Source organism: Barbus barbus (genome assembly GCF_936440315.1).
Source record: "Barbus barbus genome assembly, chromosome: 7".
Taxonomy (NCBI): Eukaryota; Metazoa; Chordata; class Actinopteri; order Cypriniformes; family Cyprinidae; genus Barbus; species Barbus barbus.
The window spans coordinates 2,372,493-2,395,210 of record NC_136735.1 but is presented as its reverse complement, the minus strand read 5'-3'; the positions used below and the strand labels follow the sequence as shown (position 1 = coordinate 2,395,210).

The window sequence follows — 22,718 nt, the reverse complement described above, 5'->3', positions numbered from 1 at the left end:
TATTAATTATACAAAACAGCTAAATCTCAAACAGTGGATCATTTTTATCAGCATCGCCCAGCTAAAACTGCTCAATGTTTAAGTATGTCTGCTTCGTGTACTGTGAAAAGTGCAATAAAATATGAGGTAATTTAACGTGACATTAGGACTATATCATGGTCACGAATTAAGAATTTGTTCTGAAGACTTAATTCGTGAGCCGCTCATATTAAACAGCTCTGTTCTGCCCGAATACTCGGAGATGCCGCCACCAAGCGTTTGATAGGAACTTACTCTAACTAATTCGTCATAAGTAAAAAAAATACAAATAAAACACATTTGCTAATTGATTCTAACTAAAATCGCTGTTGTTAGCACTTAATATTTCTGTAGCACAGCCAAACAGCGTAGATCATACATAAAAACGTATGTAAAAGAATGTTCATGAGCAAACTTCTACAACAATAAACTCTGCTGTATCATAAGCCAATGAAATTGGGGGTGGGCGGAGCGACACGTGTCGCCCCACCTTAATGTGTCGCCCCGCCCCATCGTCCAGACTGCACTCTGGAGCTACTCCTAATTTGTGGTGATTGGTTGATTTAATTTAAAGCAGTGTTTGTGAGTCCAAAAGCGGCACCTAGTGGCAAAAAAATTAATTTTCATTTTCATTACGTGTAGAGTATAGATGAGGCCAAAAATCATGGCACACGTGCAACTGATGGCAATTCATTAAGGACTCTATTTGAGCTTCATCCTTCTGAATAATCTGACAAAACAAAACAAGACTTAAACAAAGCTAACCTCCAAAAATGTATAACATCTGTTTTGTACTAATACAAAAACATTAAATAGTACAATACAGTAGTAAATATACTTCAATTATCTTATATTCTTGTGTTATCTTCATTTATTTCAGAATCTGTCCACAGACTGAAACTTTCCACAATGCAGAATTTGGTACATAATATCCATTTAATGTCAAGGCTTTCACTGCTCCATCTACACTTATTCTGCTCTAAAGTGACAAATATTTCACACTGTAAAATATCTTAGAATGTTCCGGTCACATGCAGTATAACCACAGCGTACAGTGTTTTACTTAATATAAAGTACAAACCAGCACAAAAACCTTAGTCTGTGTATGAGACATACTAAATTCAATTAAAACTGCCCATTCCTGCAGATCTGCTTTATTTCAACATCAAGAAGATCAGGCCCTTTCTTTCTGAACATGCTTCACAACTCCTTTTCCAGGCTCTTGTTCTGTCCAGACTTAACTATTGCAATGCTCTCTTGGCAGGTCTTCCAGACAGTTCTATCAAACCTCTACAATTAATCCAGAATGTGGCAGCAAGATTAATCTTTAATTAGCCGAAAAGAACACGTCACACCTTTGTTTATCAATTAGCACTGGCTACCTACAGCTCGCATTAAATTCAAGGCATTGATGTTTGCCAACAAACCCACCACTGGCTCTGCACCCCTTTACCTAAATGCAGTACTTCAGACTTATGTGCCTCTAGAAACTTGCGTCCTGCAAGTGAACTTAGCTTTATTGTTCATCTCAAAGAGGCACAGAATCACTTTCACAGACTTTTATATTAAATGTTCCCTCCTGGTAGAATGACCTGCCCTACTCAGTCCTTACCCATCTTCAAGAACTGGCTAAAAACACACCTCTTACATCTTTATTTGTCCCTCTAACTCTAGCACTCTCTTTTCTAACTCTATTCTTAACAAAAAAACCTTGTCCCCTTTAGACTTGCACTCTATTCATTTACTTCTTGTTAAAAAAAACTAACAGTACCTTTTCTAATCTTTTTGTATTCTATCTATTTGTTTTCTTTTTATTATTATACAATTAACAAAAGCAAAAAAGGCCTCTAACACTAGCCTGCTCTATTCTTTTTCTATTCTATGTGTTTTATTTTTATTTATTATAAAACTATGTGTACTGCGTTAAGCTAACTGAGGCTTGTTATAGCACTTGCATATCATTGCTCTTTTGTTGGTTTTGATTGCTTCCATTGTCCTCATTTGTAAGTCACTTTGGATAAAAGCGTCTGCTAAATTACTAAATGTAAATGTAAATTATAAAACACTGTGGGGACACTTCACAATAAATATAGACCTAAGCAAATAAACAAAAGCCACAGTATTTTTGTCAGACCAGATAAACTTATCTAAAGTTAAATGATTAATACTAGAGAAGTTTGCCCACATCTTCTCCAGGCTATACGATGACATCATTACTTTTTTCAGTGAAGCAAAGCATGCTGGGAACAATTCTCAAACCAAACTTTGATGATGTCAGTGACCACGTGTTTTTCACAGAACACAGAATTGTCATTATATTTGAAGCAAATAGTTTAAATTACACCAACAAATCTTAGTTTTGCTTTAATTAACTAAATATTTCACTTTAGCTCAATGAAAAGACAGAAAATAAAATGTATTAAGTTGGATCAAGTATAAAATGTTTAGAGTAACGACAAGCACTTTTTTCAGTGTATGCTTCCAATAAAATGGATAGACTTTATTGTTGAAGTGTGAGACATGCTGATACAAACATGTCAATTTCAATAACACACCGAAAAGCACATTTGTTGTCATAATTCACACTCATTCATTTCCATTACTGCTCTGCTTTTGTGACCTGTGTGCACCTCTTGATGTTCTTTTTTTGTGTAAATTGTTGTTGTGTTACAGTCACAGAGAAGAATTATACAGTATGTCAATTATTCAGCTGCGTAGTTGAGTCCAAAATTGTCTGTACACCACATCTGAAAGCACTTCTCGGCCTCCTCCACCTTCTTCTTCTCCTCCTTCTTATCTTCTGCTGCCTGATCATCAGATCGTTTGTAGTAAACTCTGACCAGCTCTTCATTAAACCTCTTTGGCAGGAAACTGGACAACTGACAATAAGACAAGTGACACACAATACGTTTTATTTTAGCAATATAACTTTCACTGAGCCCAACACTGAGAAGACAAAGTTCAAGCCTCTGTTCAATGTTTTTTTTTTTTTAATTGGTAAGGACTGATGTTTCCATACAAATTTGTGAATAATGCAAAATTGGAATATCACATAAAACAATTTACAATTAAAGCACTGTATCCAGCGAGACATAGCCTAAAGAACAAAATCTTCACTTCCTTTATAGACTGATGTCTAACATCACAAAGAAAAAGCTAATTTGCTGCAGCAGAAGCTAAACCACTGTTTTATTCTTTAAAATAAATGATTTGCTCCCCAGAGCACGAAGTGGAAACCCAATCAATGCAGTCATGTTATCTTGCTTTTGGAGGAAGACGCCTGCTGTTTGGAAACGCACTCATTAAAACAGTTCTGGGAGGTAATTATACTGAATCACTTTGACAAAGACTTGGCTCAGGCATTTCAGAATAACCAAAAGAACATTTCAGATGAGAAATCAGGGAATTTATTCTGTAAATGTGTCTCCATGATAGTTTATGCATGTGTTCTTATTTTTATGCACTTTTTTTTTATTTTATTTTTTTATGTGTGTTTTGTATGCATATTTTTAGAAGTTATCTTGCTGTTTCCATCCAGTGTTTTTTATGTGATATCCCAAAATGGATGGATGGAAACATAGCTGATCACATTCATTTGGAAAAATACTTAAATGATCTGAAATAAAACAGTTAAAGTGTCATGAGTACCTGATAATCTTTAATAGCCAAAGCTTTGTTGGGTTTCCTCTTGCTGTAGAAATAGACCTTTTCAATGGGGTTTTTGTCCTTCATGCCATGATCCAGATCAACCACCTGAATAAGAAGAGATGAAATATCTAGTTTGTGAAGATATGAAGGCAGATGTGAAGTGTTTGGAACATAACTTACATAAACTGGTAAATCTTCAGAGTTCAGAGAAACAGTCGGGTCTGTAAGTTTGTACGTCTCTACTGCTGCCTTCCATGTTTCTGTCAGCTCTTCCTGAAATTTCAGATTTGAGAAGGCTTGTCAGGTTTAGAGGGTTAATCAAACTGTAAACCAGTGTGTTTTTCACCTCTGACCAACCTTTGAGATGTTTTTCTCAGTCAGTCGAGCTTCTCCAACAAACTTTGGCAGTTTTCTTCTGATGATCCTGTTTAAAATGTCTCTGGATTTCTTCAGATTGTCAGCAGTGGAGGACAAGATCTGCTCAAAGATTTCGTCTGACAGAAGGTTCATTATCATCAATAAAATATATGTTATTTCATGTATGGTATGTCCTTAGAAACATTACCATGAGTTTTAATAGAGAGAATGTTTATTTTGGTATAATATGGCCATATATATACATACAGGTGCTGGTCATAAAATTAGAATATCATGAAAAAGTTGATTTATTTCAGTAATACCATTCAAAAAGTGAAACTTGTATATTAGATTCATTCATTACACACAGACTGATATATTTCAACTGTTTATTTCCTTTAATTTTGATGATTATAACTGACAACTAATGAAAGTCCCAAATTCAGTATCTCAGAAAATTAGAATATTGTGAAAATGTTCAATATTGAAGACACCTGGTGCCACACTCTAATCAGCTAATTAACTCAAATCACCTGTAAAAGCCTTTAAATGGTCTCTCAGTCTAGTTCTGTAGGCTACACAATCATGGGGAAGACTGCTGACTTGACAGTTGTCCAAAAGACGACCATTGACACCTTGCACAAGGAGGGCAAGACACAAAAGGTCATTGCTAAAGAGGCTGGCTGTTCACAGAGCTCTGTGTCCAAGCACATTAATAGAGGGGCGAAGGGAAGGACAAGATGTGGTAGAAAAAAGTGTACAAGCAATAGGGATAACCGCACCCTGGAGAGGATTGTGAAACAAAACCCATTCAAAAATGTGGGGGAGATTCACAAAGAGTGGACTGCAGCTGGAGTCAGTGCTTCAAGAACCACCACGCACAGACGTATGCAAGACATGGGTTTCAGCTGTCGCATTCCTTGTGTCAAGCCACTCTTGAACAAGAGACAGCGTCAGAAGCGTCTTGACTGGACTGCTGCTGAGTGGTCCAAAGTTATGTTCTCTGATGAAACTAAATTGTGCATTTCCTTTGGAAATCAAGGTCCCAGAGTCTGGAGGAAGAGAGGAGAGGCTCATAATCCACGTTGCTTGAGGTCCAGTGTAAAGTTTCCACAGTCATTGATGGTTTGGGGTGCCATGTCATCTGCTGGTGTTGGTCCATTGTGTTTTCTGAGGTCCAAGGTCAACGCAGCCGTCTACCAGGAAGTTTTAGAGCACTTCATGCGTCCTGCTGCTGACCAACTTTATGGAGATTCAGATTTCATTTTCCAACAGGACTTGGCACCTGCACACACTGCCAAAGCTACCAGTACCTGGTTTAAGGACCATGGTCTCCCTGTTCTTGATTGGCCAGCAAACTCGCCTGACCTTAACCCCATAGAAAACCTATGGGGTATTGTGAAGAGGAAGATGCAATACGCCAGACCCAACAATTCAGGAGAGCTGAAGGCCACTATCAGAGCAACATGGGCTCTCATAACACCTGAGCAGTGCCACAGACTGATGGACTCCATGCCACGCCGCATTGCTGCAGTAATCCAGGCCAAAGTAGCCCCAACTAAATATTGAGTGCTGTACATGCTCATACTTTTCATGTTCATACTTTTCAGTTGGCCAACATTTCTAAAAATCTTTTTTTTTGCATTGGTCTTAATTGATATTCTAATTTTCTGAGATACTGAATTTGGGACTTTCATTAGTTGTCAGTTATAATCATCAAAATTAAAGGAAATAAACAGTTGAAATATATCAGTCTGTGTGTAATGAATGAATCTAATATACAAGTTTCACTTTTTGAATGGTATTACTGAAATAAATAAACTTTTTCATGACATTCTAATTTTATGACCAGCACCTGTATATGTGTGTGTGTGTGTGTGTTTTGTTTTTTTGCTGACCTGTGAGTTTGCTGTAGTCGTCTGCTGTCTTTATGGCTTCAGAAATCTTCAGCATATCTTCAGGGTTCCCTTCATGAAGATCACGATCAGCTCGTACGAGAGCCTCTGCAAGCCTACAATAGACAGAAAAACATGTGAGTTAGTGTTTCAAACATGTATAAGGAGTGCAGTCAGTGACCTCCTGCTGAAATTGTGTAATATCCTGGAAAGGAAGAATTAGTGATGCAAGATTTTAAATACTGTACGATCAGCAGCACAGGTAACAGCACTAATCCAAACAGAGAAACTCACATGTCTTCAATGATGTTGCAGATCTTGTGTTGATAGGCCTGGCGATGGAGAGTGTATCGGGTGCGAAACATGTCATAAACATTATCAGCCTCCTGTTAGACAGACAAACATCAGTGTGTCAGAGATCCAGATGATGTAAAGCAATGCCATCTTTAGATATTTCCCAAGAAACACCACATTTTTGAAGGGAAAGTTGAACACAAAAGAATGTATTTAATGTCTCAGTGTTTCTGACTATACAATGAAAGTCAATGGGGTCAAGGGTTATTCTGGAGCCTACACTGTAAAAACTGAACCTGTGCAGTTGTTGCTTTAAGGAGGTATTCATATCTGATTAGATCTGATATGATCAGATCATATCTGATTAAGTATTACAAGTTTAGAACAACATGAGAATATGTAAATAATTTGCTTCCTTTAAACATACTTTAATTTCAAGTCTGCCTTTGAAAGTCATATTAAATATAGCATGTCTGACATAATATCAGAGTTCCATCCATCCATCCATCTTCTTCCGCTTATCCGGGGCCGGGTCGCGGGGGCAGCAGTCTAAGCAGGGATGCCCAGACTTCTCTCTCCCTAGACACTTCCTCCAGCTCTTCCGGGGGGACACCGAGGCGTTCCCAGGCCAGCCGGGAGACATAGTCTCTCCAGCGTGTCCTAGGTCTTCCCCGGGGTCTCCTCCCAGTGGGACGCGCCCGGAACACCTTCCCGGGAAGGCGTCCAGGAGGCATCCGGAACAGATGCCCGAGCCACCTCAGCTGACCCCTCTCAATGTGAAGGAGCAGCGGCTCTACTCTGAGCTCCTCCCGAGTGACCGAGCTTCTCACCCTATCTCTAAGGGATCGCCCAGCCACCCTGCGGAGAAAGCTCATTTCAGCCGCCTGTATCCGGGATCTTGTCCTTTCGGTCATGACCCAAAGCTCATGACCATAGGTGAGAGTAGGAACGTAGATTGACCGGTAAATCGAGAGCTTCGCCTTGCGGCTCAGCTCTTTCTTCTCCTCCTCGAACTGCCACCTTAACGTGGTGGAGGGGTTTGAGTACCCGAATGAACCTAGGAGCTATGTTGTCCGGGGCTATATGCCCCTGGTAGGGTCTCCCAAGGCAAACAGGTCCTAGGCGACGGGTCAGACTAAGATCGGTTCAAAAACCCCCTTATGATGGACAACATTCAGAGGACCGTGACGTCGCCCGGTATGGCGCAGCCGGGGCCCCACCCTGGAGCCAGGCCCGGGGTTGGGGCTCGTATGCGAGCGCCTGGTGGCCGGGCCTCCCCCCATGGGGTCCGGCCGGGCTCAGCCCGAAGGAGCGACGTGGGGCCGCCTTCCCGTGGGCTCACCACCTACAGGAGGGACCGTAAGGGGCCGGTGCAAAGAGGATCGGGCAGCAGTCGAAGGCGGGGGCCTCGACGACCCGATCCCTGGACACAGAAGCTAGCTCTAGGGACGTGGAATGTCACCTCGCTGGCGGGGAAGGAGCCTGAGATTGTGCATGAGGTTGAGAGGTTCCGACTAGAGATAGTCGGGATCACCTCTACGCACGGCTTGGGCTCTGGAACCACACTCCTCGAGAGAGGATGGACTCTTCACCACTCTGGAGTTGCCCATGGTGAGAGGCGGCGGGCTGGTGTGGGTTTGCTTATAGCCCCCCAGCTCAGCCGCAATGTGTTGGAGTTCACCCCGGTGAACGAGAGGGTCGTTTCCCTGCGCCTACGGGTAGGGGATAGGTCTCTCACTGTCGTGTGTGCCTACGGGCCGAACGGCAGTGCAGAGTACCCGGCCTTCTTGGGGTCTCTGGGAGGGGTGCTGGAAAGTACTCCAACCAGGGACTCCGTCGTTCTACTGGGGGACTTCAATGCCCACGTGGGTAGCGACAGTGACACCTGGAGGGGCGTGATTGGGAGGAACGGCCCCCCTGATCTGAACCCGAGTGGTGTTCAGTTATTGGACTTCTGTGCTAGTTACAGTTTGTCCATAACGAACACCATGTTCAAGCATAAGGGTGTCCACCAGTGCACGTGGCACCAGGACACCCTAGGCCGTAGGTCGATGATCGACTTTGTGGTCGTTTCATCTGACCTGCGGCCGTATGTCTTGGACACTCGGGTAAAGAGAGGGGCGGAGCTGTCAACTGATCACCACCTGGTGGTGAGTTGGATCCAATGGCGGGGGAGGAAGCTGGACAGACTTGGCAGACCCAAGCGTACTGTGAGGGTCTGCTGGGAACGTTTGGCCGAGTCTCCTGTCAGAGAGATCTTCAACTCCCACCTCCGGCAGAGCTTCGACCGGATCCCGAGGGAGGCTGGAGATATTGAGTCCGAGTGGACCATGTTCTCCACCTCCATTGTCGAAGCGGCCGCTCGGAGCTGTGGTCGTAAGGTCTCCGGTGCCTGTCGAGGCGGCAATCCCCGAACCAGGTGGTGGACACCGGAAGTAAGGGATGCCGTCAAGCTGAAGAAGGAGTCCTATCGGGCCTGGCTGGCTTGTGGGACTCCTGAGGCAGCTGACGGGTACCGACAGGCCAAGCGAACTGCAGCCCGGGTGGTTGTGGGGGCAAAAACTCGGGCCTGGGAGGAGTTCGGTGAGGCCATGGAGAAGGACTATCGGCTGGCCTCGAAGAGATTCTGGCAAACCGTCCGGCGCCTCAGGAGAGGGAAGCAGTGCCCTACCAACGCTGTTTACAGTAGAGGTGGGGAGCTGCTGACCTCGACTGGGGATATCGTTGGACGGTGGAAGGAATACTTTGAGGATCTCCTCAATCCCGCCGTCACGTCTTCCATTGAGGAAGCAGAGGCTGAGGGCTCAGAGGTGGACTCGTCCATCACCCAAGCTGAAGTCACCGAGGTAGTCAAGAAACTCCTCGGTGGCAGGGCACCGGGGGTGGATGAGATCCGCCCTGAGTACCTCAAGTCTCTGGATGTTGTGGGGCTGTCTTGGCTGACACGCCTCTGCAGCATCGCGTGGCGGTCGGGGACAGTGCCTCTGGGGTGGCAGACCGGGGTGGTGGTCCCTCTTTTTAAGAAGGGGGACCGGAGGGTGTGTTCCAACTACAGGGGGATTACACTTCTCAGCCTCCCTGGGAAAGTCTATGCCAGGGTACTGGAGAGGAGAATACGGCAGATAGTAGAACCTCGGATTCAGGAGGAACAGTGTGGTTTTCGTCCGGGCCGTGGAACACTGGACCAGCTCTATACCCTCTACAGGGTGCTGGAGGGTTCATGGGAGTTTGCCCAACCAGTCCACATGTGTTTTGTGGATTTGGAGAAGGCATTCGACTGTGTCCCTCGCGGCGGCCTGTGGAGGGTTCTCCGGGAGTATGGGGTCCGGGGTCCTTTACTAAGGGCTGTCCGGTCCCTGTATGACCGAAGCAGGAGCTTGGTTCGCATTGCCGGCAGTAAGTCAGACTTGTTCCCGGTGCATGTTGGACTCCGGCAGGGCTGCCCTTTGTCGCCGGTTCTGTTCATAAGTTTTATGGACAGAATTTCTAGGCGCAGCCAGGGGCCGGAGGGTGTCAGGTTTGGTGACCACACGATTTCGTCTCTGCTTTTTGCAGATGACGTTGTCGTGTTGGCTTCATCAAGCCAGGACCTTCAGCAGGCACTGGGACGGTTTGCAGCCGAGTGTGAAGCGGCTGGGATGAGAATCAGCACCTCCAAATCCGAGGCCATGGTCCTCAGTCGGAAAAGGGTGGTTTGCCCACTTCAGGTTGGTGGAGAGTTCCTGCCTCAAGTGGAGGAGTTTAAGTATCTTGGGGTTTTGTTCACGAGTGAGGGAAGGATGGAACGGGAGATTGACAGACGGATCGGTGCATCTTCTGCAGTAATGCGGTCGATGTACCGGTCTGTCGTGGTGAAGAATATCAGAGTTAAAACTACAAAACAGAGTATAGACACATTTTGAATATATTAATATACTATATGCCATACATACAGTGTGTGTGTTTGGTTTGTAATAATAATGTGTGATCACTGTATGAGGCACCTTATCTCTGAAGCAGATGTGATTTCTTCCGTTCACTTCACAGACTCGAGCAAACTTCAGCAGACGCTGATGGTCAAAACTGTTTCGAATGCCCAGATGATGACAGTCTCTGTCAAATAAACATTAAAAATGAAAACACAGTGGATGCATAAATAATGGGATCATCTTTATGCCAGATTGGTTCTGTTTTTGCTATTCCATGGGTGCCTACAAAATAAAAGGTTAAATAAAAACTTTAAATATTAAATAAAAAAGATTATTTCACCTTTTTTCTTTATTCACAAGCTATTGTGACAAGATACTAAGACATGGTTAAAGTAAAGACATCACTAATAGTATTACACCAGTTTTTTTTTTTTAGCTCTTAAAGTGTGTAATGGTCTTACATGTGTCTGCCATCTGCAGAGGTGGAAAGTCCAGGAGCCAAAGAGTAAAAGTCCTGCCATATGTTTATTCCACCCATGAATTTAGCAGCTGATTTCACCAGAGGAGGAACCAAGACATTCCTTTCAAGTCTCAAGTCAAATCCCAAGTCCTCAAAGAGTTAAAGATAATGAGATAATTAAGTGACTAATTAAAAGATGATTGTGCATTAGTGATGAACACCTGATGTTAAAAATTAACATCACTGAGGAAAAGAGAAACACAAGAACTACAACTGACTTCAGCCACGGCCTTGGAGGAAATCAGCTGGAAGAAAAAATAAAAAAAATAAAAACAAATTGCCACCATAATTGTGGTCAGTGTTTGCTTTAGTTGGGCTCTTGAGCCTTTTATTAATTAAAAAAAATGCTTCTAAGTAATTGCAATATTGTTTCACAGCAAACATTTATGTAATGTTTAATCAAACCTTGAAGTAGCAGATTGTCCTATGCTTCTGATGGCGAAACGTTTTTGGTTTAAATCTCTCTTGCTTTAGTTTTTTAACTACATTTGACAATTGAAGAAAAGAAAAAAAAAATCATATTAAGAAAATACCACCACAATGCTTCAATATTGAAAATAAAATCCTGTTTACCACTGATCCTCAACAGTGGTGACAATAATTATTCATACTGCATTGCATGATGGGAGTTTTTGTTGAAGCATTTTGTTGATTGTCACCATTTTTGAGATTCATATACTGGTTCTTGATGTCTGTAAGTGTCTAAAAAGTACTGGAGTTCAAATTTGTATATGCATTACATAGATTTAAAATTAATTTACTGTAACTATTAGATAAACACATTGGTTGCGTGCAGTAGGGTCACAGGGTTGGTTATGCAAAACCTAAACATACAAATTAAACAAAAACACAGAAGCTATTTGGATATAATCAAACCAGCTCATGGTAACTAGCTGATCACTGTTCAGCACTGACTTCTCAGCTTTACAACACCACATGCATTACTACAGAGATAACTAACACAGGAGTCAAGAGGCCAACTAAAGCAAACACTGATCTCCATGATGGTGACATCATTTTAACCAATAAAACATCAACATCTGATTCTCTGTAATTCTCAATAACAGCAGGTGTTCATCACTAATGCTCAATCATCATTTAATTAGTCACTTAATTATCTCATTAACTTTAACTCTTTGAGGACTTGGGATATGACTTGAGACTTGCTTGTGACTTGAAAGGAATGACTTGGTTCCTCCTCTGGTGAAATCAGCTGCTGAGTTCATGGGTGGAATAAACATATGGCAGGACTTTTACTTTCTGACCCCTGGACTTTCCACCTCTGGCCATCTGTGACGTATTGCCATTTACCTGCAGCTCTAGAGACATTAGTCACATGACATCAACGGCTCTTGCATCTGAGTAAAATGTCTAGTATTTACCGTGCGAAATAGTCCCATTTGTCCACATCGATGCCGTTCTGTTTATTTGCCACAATCTCATACAGGAAGGATTTGTCTTCATCTCTGCCCTCGTATGTCCACTGAACAGAAAACAAAAGGCTGTAAGTAATTCAGGTCTTCACGGGTCCAAAAATCCGCACCCGAACCCAAAGAAGTGAAGCTGCACAGAACCAACCCTGACTCTTGTTTTATTTGAAAGCAGGACCTGGACCCGTGCAGACCCTAGAAATGCCTTAAATCTACTACCCGGACCCGACAATTATTCGAAAGTTAACACAGTCCTCCTTGCCAATAAATGTCCATCAATGTTATTGTTCCTCTCTCTTGCCGACTGAAAGAACCTTCTTAATCCACTCATTATTCCAACTTTAAAGGTCTACTTGCTGTCACGGTCGGTGTCGGATGACTAATGCAACTTCGCAGTTTTTGTTTTTTCATCTCGAGTCAGCTTCGACTGTTGCATTTACCCTAACAATAAATAGTTGTTGGTGGTAATAAAGACTCTGAGCAATTATTTAAAAAACTCACAGAACAAGAAGTGCGTTACACTTTACTGTGTGGGGTTCAATAACAGGTGCGTCTCTGCTGTTTTGTTTCAGCTTTTTTTTTCTTTCACATCACTAACAAAGTAATCGATAATTACTGTTTCTGGCGGCTGAGGTAATACGTATTTACATTTTTGTTTCCACTTTATTTTTCCGCTCACATTTTTCTCATCCTAATTTTACAAACTGCAAGTTACAAAACACACGCAAAGTGACTGACACTGATCTCTGGCGGGTGCGGTGTTCTCAGGTATTACACACAATGCTAAACAGACCCGGGACCCGAAGTAATAGATTGATACCTGACCCGGACCCGACTTACCATTTAAAATATAGACCTCAGCTTCACTATAATGAGGTCAGAATTTCAGACCTCATTATAGTGAAGTGTCAAGTTTATTAACACATCATAAACAGCTGGAGTATCAATATGTACCTCTGAAGTTTTTGCTCCTTCGATTAACTCTTTAATGAAGGTGACGTCTTTATCATTCAGTCCATACTCCTTCAACACGTCTTCATTCTCATCCTTCAGAAGCTTCACAATATCATCGAACATCTGAACTGACATCTGCTCATGCTGTTGGTAAATACATGGAGATAAATACATAAACATATGTAGAGTAGGGATGGGAAGATTCCCAACAAAAAAAGTTAACGATGAGATGCATCAGTTTAAAAAGTGCGCGTTCTCTCGTCACCGCTGCGCGTGAATATGACGAATCACAAAAACACTATAGAGACCTGAGGAAAAGCAGGGATTAAAGTCCAAAACCTGACTAGAAATAACCTAACAAATCAATCGGGGCTAAAGCGGTTATAATCGACAATGTAAATTCACACAATCTAACTAATTTGTGCACGCTTATTCTTAATCAGCCCTTAATGTTGATCATGCATCAAATCGATCCAGCATGGCAAACAGCGAATATATTTGTGCTGTTTAATGCATTTGAGACGTTGTGTTTTCCTCAGTGCATAACGGACGTCACGAGCATATTTTTCATCTATAAATGTTAGAAAGTCACGCAAATATATCCATTTTGCTGTCGGGCTTAGCGAGTGGACGAGCGCTGCTACACGCATGCGCACTAAACATACGGAGTGCAATAATTCTGAGTCAAATATCATTTTATGATAGCGGTAACTGTAAAGGGACTATTGTAATGGATAAATAAAATGTAAGCTAATACAGTCCTAATTACTATAAGCTCAGATGATTTAATGTGTGTTTCTTATAGCAGTTAAAATGTAGTTTTAATTAAGTGATTTTAACTTTTAGTTTAGTGATTGTTAATTTCTTTAAAGAGCAATGTTAGATAGTAATGTTCTAATGCTATCTGTTCTAACTATAAAAGGTACAGCTGTTACCAGACAGAAAGACTGCATGGCTATGATAGTATGAGAGAGAGTCAGTGGTAATATCATTGCGTTCCTATTGTTCAGTGTTAGAGGAGCTCAGCTTAGCCTGACAGTTTGCCTGTCCTGAACCAGGTTAGCTTTCCAGCAGAAGTAGCCACAGTGACTGAGGTTGATCTTTGTTAAATTTGCTTTATGGAACCAAATCATTTGACAGTGAGCCAGACTAACTGAAATAAGCCTGGCCTATTTGGTAAACTTGTTAGAAGTCAGAAGACACAAGTTAATTTATGATTTGCTATCTGTCTGAACCAAAGAAATAAAAGCGATCATATTTTTTCCATTGCATCGTATTGCATCGAATCGCATTGTGTTGAATCGAATCGAAATGTAAACGCACTGCATCGTAATAGAGGTGAATTGTTTCGCTAGCTGCTTCATATGTATCTTCAATGTATCGTATCATTGGCTACACAGCAAAAAATCCAGAGTGAAATTAACTCTCCTGGGAGTACATGTGAGACCACACTCAAGAGTGTGAAAGTGTTAAAATAAGAGTGTTAAATTAACACTGAAGCAGAGTTAAAGTTAATGAGGTAATTAAGAGATTCATTGAGTGGTGATTGACCATTATTGAAGACACCTGATGTTAACGAGCACAATCACCAAAGAAGAAAATCACAACTTTTATGTCACCATTATAGTGATCAGTGTTTGCTTTAGTTGTGCTCTTGAGCCTTATATTTTTAAAGTTAGATTTTGCTTTGCTGTTATAACAGAATTATAACAGTCAGACAGACAAGCAAAGAGAAAAAGGAAAAAAAATATATGCACATATATGTGTGTGTATTGTTTTTCTTAAATCTCTGAACTCTTTCAGAGCCAAATCTCTGATTTAGATCATTGTTGATTATAGCAGTCTTGTGATTCGTTAGCATAGGATTAACAGCATTTTCAATACAAGCCGAGGGATTTCTTAAAGTTGTTTGTTCAAAAATCTTTGAAAAGAGTCTAATATTTAGACACCCAAACATCAAGAATCAACCTGTGAATCTCAACAACGGTGACAATCAAAAAAGCATGTTGCAGTGCATTCTGGGTGCCACAAATCAATTTCATCCATGGCTCCCATGATGCATTGCGGCGTGAATAAATTATTAGCTGAATTTTCTTAGTAATTTCCTTTATTCTTACCATTATTATATATATTTGTTTTATGTGACTTTTAGTAGCTTGTTTTCTAATGTTTAGAGTTGATCTGTTTATGCTGTTTGTCACCGTTGTTGAGATTCATACACTGATTCTTGATATCTGTGTGTGTCTAAAACACGAATTTTCTTTTTTTTTTAATTACTAGAACAACTTTCAAGGACCCCTTTTTATTATTAAATACTGCAGAATCACAGGATTTGTATAATCAACAAGGTAAATCTGACTGTTTTAGATTCTGAATGAGTTTGGCAATATAGATCAAATGATCGTTATGTAATAACATTACCAACATCACATGACCTCTTTTTTCTTTTTGTTTGTCTCTCTGCTGTAACTCAGTTACAGTATCCAAACAAAATCTAACATTAATAATGTAAGGGTCAAGAGCCCAACTAAAGCAAACACTGACCATTATAATGGTGACACAGAAATTGTGATTTTCTTCTTTGGTGATTCTGCTCGTTAACATCTGGTGTCTTCAATAATGGTCAATCACCACTCAATGAATCTCTTAATTAACTCATTAACTTTAACTCTGCTTCAGTGTTAATTTAACACTCTTATTTTAACACTTTCACACTCTTGAGTGTGGTCTCACATGTACTCCCAGGAGAGTTAATTTCACCCTGGATTTTTTGCTGTGTATACATCAAGATGCGTATTGCATCGGCCTCAGTTATGGAGATGCACATCCCTAATGTAGAGCCAGTTGCATTGTGAGCAATGTGTTTGCGCTCACCTTCCACTTTTCAGGGATGTCATCAAACAGGCCTAAGAAAAAGAAGCAGCTCTCAGGTTGAAAGTCATATTTTATACATTACCAAACTATATTAGGCACATTTACAAGATACATAATTTAAGTTCTGCATGTCCTAATGTAACAATATGAGAAGAAACTTGTATGTCCGCAGATCCTTCTGATTAGATTTCATGTCACACTGGCACTTACCTCTTAATTTTTTAATCCTTTTGGCTTCAGGAATAACCAGACCATCAAATACATGAGAAAACGGACCATGACCTAAAAATAAATAGAAAATGTACATTTACAGCATTTTGATCTATCTTATGTCTCTTTAAACCTGAATAGAAAAAGTAATAATTACAGTTTGAAACCAACAATATCTTCTTGTTTTTCAAATTTATAAGTGAAACAGGATTCTGGTTTTGGGCCAAAACTCTGTTCCTGTCCTGCCTGTCCCTTTTGTGGATCTACATTAAACAAAAATATCAAACAGCCAATAATAAAGAAGTAACTGAAAAACAATTGGTGGTCAGTGACCCTTTCAAGTTAAGCTCCAAATAGGTGTTAAGATTAGGGATGTAACGATTCACTCAACTAACGATTTGATTCGAGTGACGATTTTTTTTATTAATTTTTTTACAAAATGAGATTTAAGACAAATTATAAATTAAATGTGTAATTTTATTATTTCTTGAACAAAATGCAGCACGTTTCTTTCTGAAAGTGAAATATAACTATAATAATATGCTAATATAGCACTTGCATATTATTGCTCTTTTGTTGGTTTTGATTGCTTCTTTTCTCTTCATTTGTAAGCCGTTTTGGATAAAAGCCTCTGCTAAATAACAAAATGTAAATATAATGTAAATGTAAATAACAAAACTAAATAGAAATTTTAGAACAAGCTCCAAATCAAATAAATAAGTAGCACAATAAAATAAATCTCTTCATATAAACAAAATAAGGCTTTGTCTGTGCTCTTTCCATTTAAAATTAGAGGCAACCACTGCATTTGAATCATGATCAAAACAAAGATGCTGCATTCATGCAACATGAGCAGTTTTTAATCTAAATTAGATTTGAAGCAAAACAGAGTGGTCTGATTTCAGTTTTGTGAAACTACTGTATACATAAAAAAAAATATCTGCATGAAATGAAACGGCAGACGAGCTGAATAAGATGCAGATTCAGGACGATTTCCAAGCGGAAGTGAGCATCCTTATGCCCTAGTCCCTTCGATGGACAAAGCCCTTGAAGTGTGTTCTTTGAAGGGTTTATGTAGGGTATTACTGTCTCTTATAAGCGTTTGGAACTCGCTTGATGAAGGGAATGATTGACAAAATGTTACCTTGACAACGCTGCGTGTCCGTGCAGCATTCAGCTCTCCAACAGTTGTTGCAAATACATATTTATTTTTATTGTTATTATTTTATTCAAATACTGTTTAGTTGTGTCTTATTTACTATTAAACTTTTTTCAAATGAAACTTGCTTACAATACAGTCTTAAATCATATTTCTTTCACTGACGACAATATTTTGTATCATATGAAAATAAAGAAAAAATAATTAGCTTATTCTACTTACGTTTGTATGTAGAGTCAAAATAAACCCCAACTTTGCTTTAAAATGCATCGCAAGATCTCTTAACTGAAGATCACATGACCACAAACGGAAATAACTTCCATGAAGTGACCATCGCATGTTCCCTTCGCTAACAGACTTCTGGAAGGGCCCTTCGTGAAGGGATTAAGTTGTTCACTTTCGTTTGGAACGTCCCTACAAATGGCGTCCCCTTCCCGAAGTGCCCTTCAGGGGCGCAAAAGAGCCGTTTGGAATTGGCCCTCAGTCTCTGCCAGCAGGTGGCGCTTTAAGCGTTTCCTTGGTTTCCGCTATAATATGGTATTATACAGAGGCAAGATGAAAAGAAAAAATACCATCTAAACTTTTCTAAAGACTGTAAGTTTCCCACAGACATACATTGATATAAACTCCTACCCCTAATTGAATCGCAATTTCTTTGGCATCTCAACCGATTTGAATCGTTACATATTTGAATCAATTTTCAAGCGGCTCGTGGTTAATCGTTACATTAAGATAAATAGGCCTATGTTTTTAAGCACACAAAACTATTAATTTTTTAGTAATAACTGTTACTGTAACTGTTACTGTACTGTTTAGGTAAGGTCAACATAAATCTGAGCTGAATTTGATGAAGGTTTGGGTGAACTCGGCCCCATTACAAATACAAAAACAATATTAAATTAAATGTGTTCTTAATATTTGTTAGTAGTCATTCTTATAATTTTAAGCTATGACTCTTTTAAATCTATGTTAATTAAATTTAATTTAATATAAATCAATTTAACTTTTAAACAGCACTTTCAGACAAAAAAAACAACAACAACAAAACAACAATAAGAGATGAAGATTCTGGTATGAATAGTTAAAAAATAAATAATAGCACTACTCACCCAAGTCATGACACAGGCCAGCGATCTGAACACACAGGAAATCCTGTTTGGTAATTTTGAGCTCTGGCTGATTGTTATGAAGAACTTTCACCAGACGTCCTGCTAAATACGCAACACTAACACATCCAAACATCATATCAAAATCCAAAACACTGAATCTAGCTGAAAAATACTATCATTATTATTATTTTTTTTACTTGTATGTCATGTGACTGTTATTCATTACATGAATTAACATGCATTATGTTTATTATTATTATTATTAATTATTATTTTATTTAATTTTGAATATTATCTTAACATCTTAAATTATTAACTTAATTTCAGCTCTGCAAATAATTCAGTCTCACCCAAGAGAGTGTTCAAAGCGATTGTGAGAAGCCCCCGGATACACCAGGTATGTTCCTCCCAGCTGTTTAATGTGTCTGAGTCTCTGAAACTGACGAGTGTCGATGATCTTCACCAGCAGGGGGTGCAGCTCCATGTGTCCATGAATAGGGTCATTGAAAATCTACAGGATAGATAACATGAATTTGTGACTCGATGTACACAGTTCTGAGAATGTTCCCTGTTAGCTGGGTTTATGAGTGAGTCATTGAATCATTTGCTGAACTGATTCCCAATGATTCATTGGCTGATTTGGTTCATTCAGGAACAAAACTCTGCTCTAGTGTCCTGCATGGGACTGTTTTCCTAATCTTGCTCCCGCAACGTGTGTGTTCTACTTTTGAAATAGCTTTTGAATGAGTTCTCACTGTTCACTTTCACTTTTGCGATCATGTGCACTCTGTGTAAAGGGAGCACATCTTACATTCTAGTGTACGTTTCCCAACTGAACTAAATTATTTTTATTTCTATAAAAAGCAAAACAAAAGTGGGGGCGGTGCTGCAGTGGGCAAGTTATGTAATTGTGTATGACCAAACACTGTGTACACCGACTAATGTATCAAACTTACAGTGTTTATGTAACTCCATTATTCTTGTAATACACCAAATCGTGGGAAGGCGGTACACACACTATATACAGTAAAACTGCCGGTCACACTTTATATTAGGTGGCCTTAACTACTATGTACTTACATAAAAAATAAGTACAATACATATTGTGGTTATATTGTATTTCAAAACACTTTTGCTGCTATTGAGGTGGGATATGGGTAAGGTTAGGGACAGGTTTGGTGGTATGGGTAGGTTTAAGGTGGGTTAAGGTGTAAGGGATGGGTCAACAGTGTAATTATAAATGTCATTACAGAAATTAATTACAGATGTAATTACATATAGGTAATTTTTAAATATATAAGTTCAATGTAAAAACATGTATGTACACAATAAGTGCATTGTATCAAATTATTATTTTCAATGTAAGTACATAGTAGTTAAGCCCACCTAATATGAAGTGGGACCAAACTGCCCTTTTGCAGCCCCCTATTTTTCCTTATTCCCTTATTTTGAAGAATTTGTCTTGTTGTTGTAGCAACATATTTCATTTTTTGTTTTTTTTCATGAATGGTTTCCTCCACATGAAATGATTCCTCCTTTTGTATATGAATGGAGGAAACTTTTACACACTGACCAGAGGCGGACTTACCCATTAGGCAAAGGTAGGTGACCGCCTTGGGCCCCCAAAAGCCAAGGGCTTGCCGGATGTGTATGCAATTGGGCTGAGCCCAGGCACATAGGCTTCCAGTGGTAACTCATCAGTGGACTTTCTTCATCAATACGTGCTATATTTTTTCACACTTTTCTCTTCTTACTATTTCAAGTTTTTGTATGAATGAATCTCTGAAGGGAATCGATGTCTTCAGAAAAGCTTCAATGACATTTTCATTTTATCTGATGAAGTAGTGTTTATGAGCACTGCTTTGTTTACAGCCATTACCGCTATATTGCTGGCATTCTTAGGGACAGAGGAATGTGCATTTTCAATAATCCCATCTGAAGTTTTTGTTCAGACCAATGCAAGAATTCACCCACATAATCACATTTTTAATAAATGACAATTTATACTTCTGACTCATCCCTTTCTTTTAAAAATGGTTTAAAGGCTCAATTGTGAGGTTTATCATTTTATCATTTATTTTGTTTTTGTGAAAACCCGTGTCTCAACTGTAAATCAGCTGAATTTTTCTTGGTCTACAGCATGAAAGAAAGCCATTATAGCACGGACATGAAACATGTAGAACCATTGGACACAACTATGAAGCACCATTATGCAGCAGCAAGCATTACATTCACAACCAAAGAAAAGTTGATCTAGATAAATGTGTGCAAATGTATATGGCCCCATTCCTAGATTTTTTTAAAGAATTATAATCTGGAGAATTAAAACTGTTGACTGCACAACAATATACTTAGATGTTTCTTCATGGAAGTGAAAAGTAAAATGACACCATCATCAGAAATATCACACAATTTTCTATTTTATTTTATTTTTTACCTTCATTTGTTCTTTTGAGAAGTCTAAGGAGTATTTCTTCAGGATGTCCTGCAATTCATCCTTGATGATCTCCCATAACTGCTGTTTCTCAGGCTCTGGAAAGGAATGATATTTGATATCCTCAGTGCAATGTATATACAGGTATTTATATATATATATATATATATACACAGTGTTGGGGAGTAACTAGTTACGTAGTTAATTACGTAGTTTCATTACAAACTAAATGTGACAGTAATCTGTTACAGTTACTGAGAAAAAATGGGTAATTAAGTTACAGTTACTTATGAAAATGTTAATAATTACAAAGTGGGTTACATCTGAATATTTCCACACACATAATATGATTGATTTCTTTCCCAAATCGCATTGACTGCTCTAAAATATGAGACACTAATGTTTCAGTTTAGGACACAAAATAGGCTTATTCGATATCTGTTTTATTTCCTATTTAGGTTTATTCATATGCTTTTTTTTTTTTTAGATTAAAAAAAATTTTTTATTTAATTTTTTTTTTCCAAGGCATTGTTAGATGCCGGTGTTTCCTGTTATAGCTATGCAAGGACTTGAAATTTTCAAAATGATTAACATTTGAAAACGCTTGTTAAAAATTTAGAAAAGTAATCAAGAAGTAATTGAATGTAATCAGCTACTTTAATACTTTAATAAAGTAATTGAAATAGTCACACTACTTATTACATTTTAAACAGGGTAACTTGTAATCTGTAACCTATTACATTTCCAAAGTAACCCTGTGTGCATATATACAGAATATATATATATATATATATAGTTTAAATAATTTCAGTTATACTTAGTTTGCAAACCCAAGCAAACATTTTTATCATTGAATTTATGGTAAATATGTACAGGAAAAGACAAGTGCAGCTTATATCGGTGTTCATTTTACTGCTAATATAAATTCTTCCTACTAAATTTAGTCTATATTGATATTCAAGCAGTGGGACTAGTTTTAAGAACTCAAGCAGATGATGTTCTGGTTATGTCCCTCTGACGTAGTTCCTGTGGGTGGATTTTTGTCTTTGAATACAGTAGGCTGTCTTTCTATCCTTTCTATCCTATCAGGTTTACTGTCTATACATGAGTTGAAAGACTGGATATAATGTGTTGCTTCATTTTTAGGTAATCAAATTTCCTGTAGCCTATTTTGAAAACAGAAAATTACTCTAAACATGAATGAACATTGCATTTACATTCACACACAACATATCTGTCCTCCCTTACCTTCACTTGCTTCATAGGACTTTTTTAGATCTTGGAGACTTCTCCTGTAATCAGAGAGCGTTTTTCTGGTTTGTTCAGATCGAGGCATTCTCTCTTTTATTTTATTTTTGTGGGTAGTTAAAGACTAGGTCTGTCTATCTGCTTAGAGATTTCACAGAGCCAGCAGCTCAGCTCGCTGGAATACATGTTCAGGGAAGTCTTGTCATCATGAGGGTGTGTCAGACCAGCCTGGTTTCATTGTTTAAATGTGCACCTGTTACATTTGTTTTGATTGATACTGAAACGTACAATTTGGATGTATTGAAATGTTTAAAACATAAACATTATCAGATATTTTTTTTAAAAAATGAATAAATAAACAAAATATTTACAAATCCTTTATATCATAAACAGTGGTGGACTGGCCATCTGGAGCACAGCGAGTTTTCCATGGGACGTTGTACAATGTGGGCCGGCTCTTTGCGTAACATATATAAAAACATATTATTAGTAAATATACATATATCCTTCTATCGGCCCAGACTAATGGCCCGCGCGGTCCACTTCATTCAAAAATAATAATAATAATAATTAATATAGCGTGCTCCGGCTCAGTGCAGCGGCTCCAAAGCTCCTGCAAAAGGACCAATACTGTTTATGACCGATAGAAAGGACCCATAA

General features: G+C 39.2%; 1 protein-coding gene across 1 annotated transcript; it reads right to left on the bottom strand.

The window, feature by feature from the left end:
- Window positions 1-2,487: 2,487 nt before the first annotated feature.
- On the bottom strand, window positions 2,488-22,273 carry LOC306872901 (deoxynucleoside triphosphate triphosphohydrolase SAMHD1-like). The gene is made up of 15 exons (XM_079421818.1): window positions 22,059-22,273; window positions 20,814-20,908; window positions 18,727-18,887; window positions 18,377-18,492; window positions 16,109-16,180; window positions 15,899-15,930; window positions 13,025-13,168; window positions 12,023-12,123; window positions 10,196-10,304; window positions 6,213-6,304; window positions 5,922-6,034; window positions 4,024-4,160; window positions 3,847-3,939; window positions 3,667-3,771; window positions 2,488-2,897 (listed from the first exon to the last, which is right to left on the bottom strand). The coding sequence occupies exons 1-15, from the start codon at window positions 22,144-22,146 to the stop codon at window positions 2,721-2,723; spliced, it is 1,635 nt and encodes a 544-aa protein (XP_079277944.1). The 5' UTR covers window positions 22,147-22,273; the 3' UTR covers window positions 2,488-2,720.
- Between the last annotated feature and the right edge of the window lie 445 nt (window positions 22,274-22,718).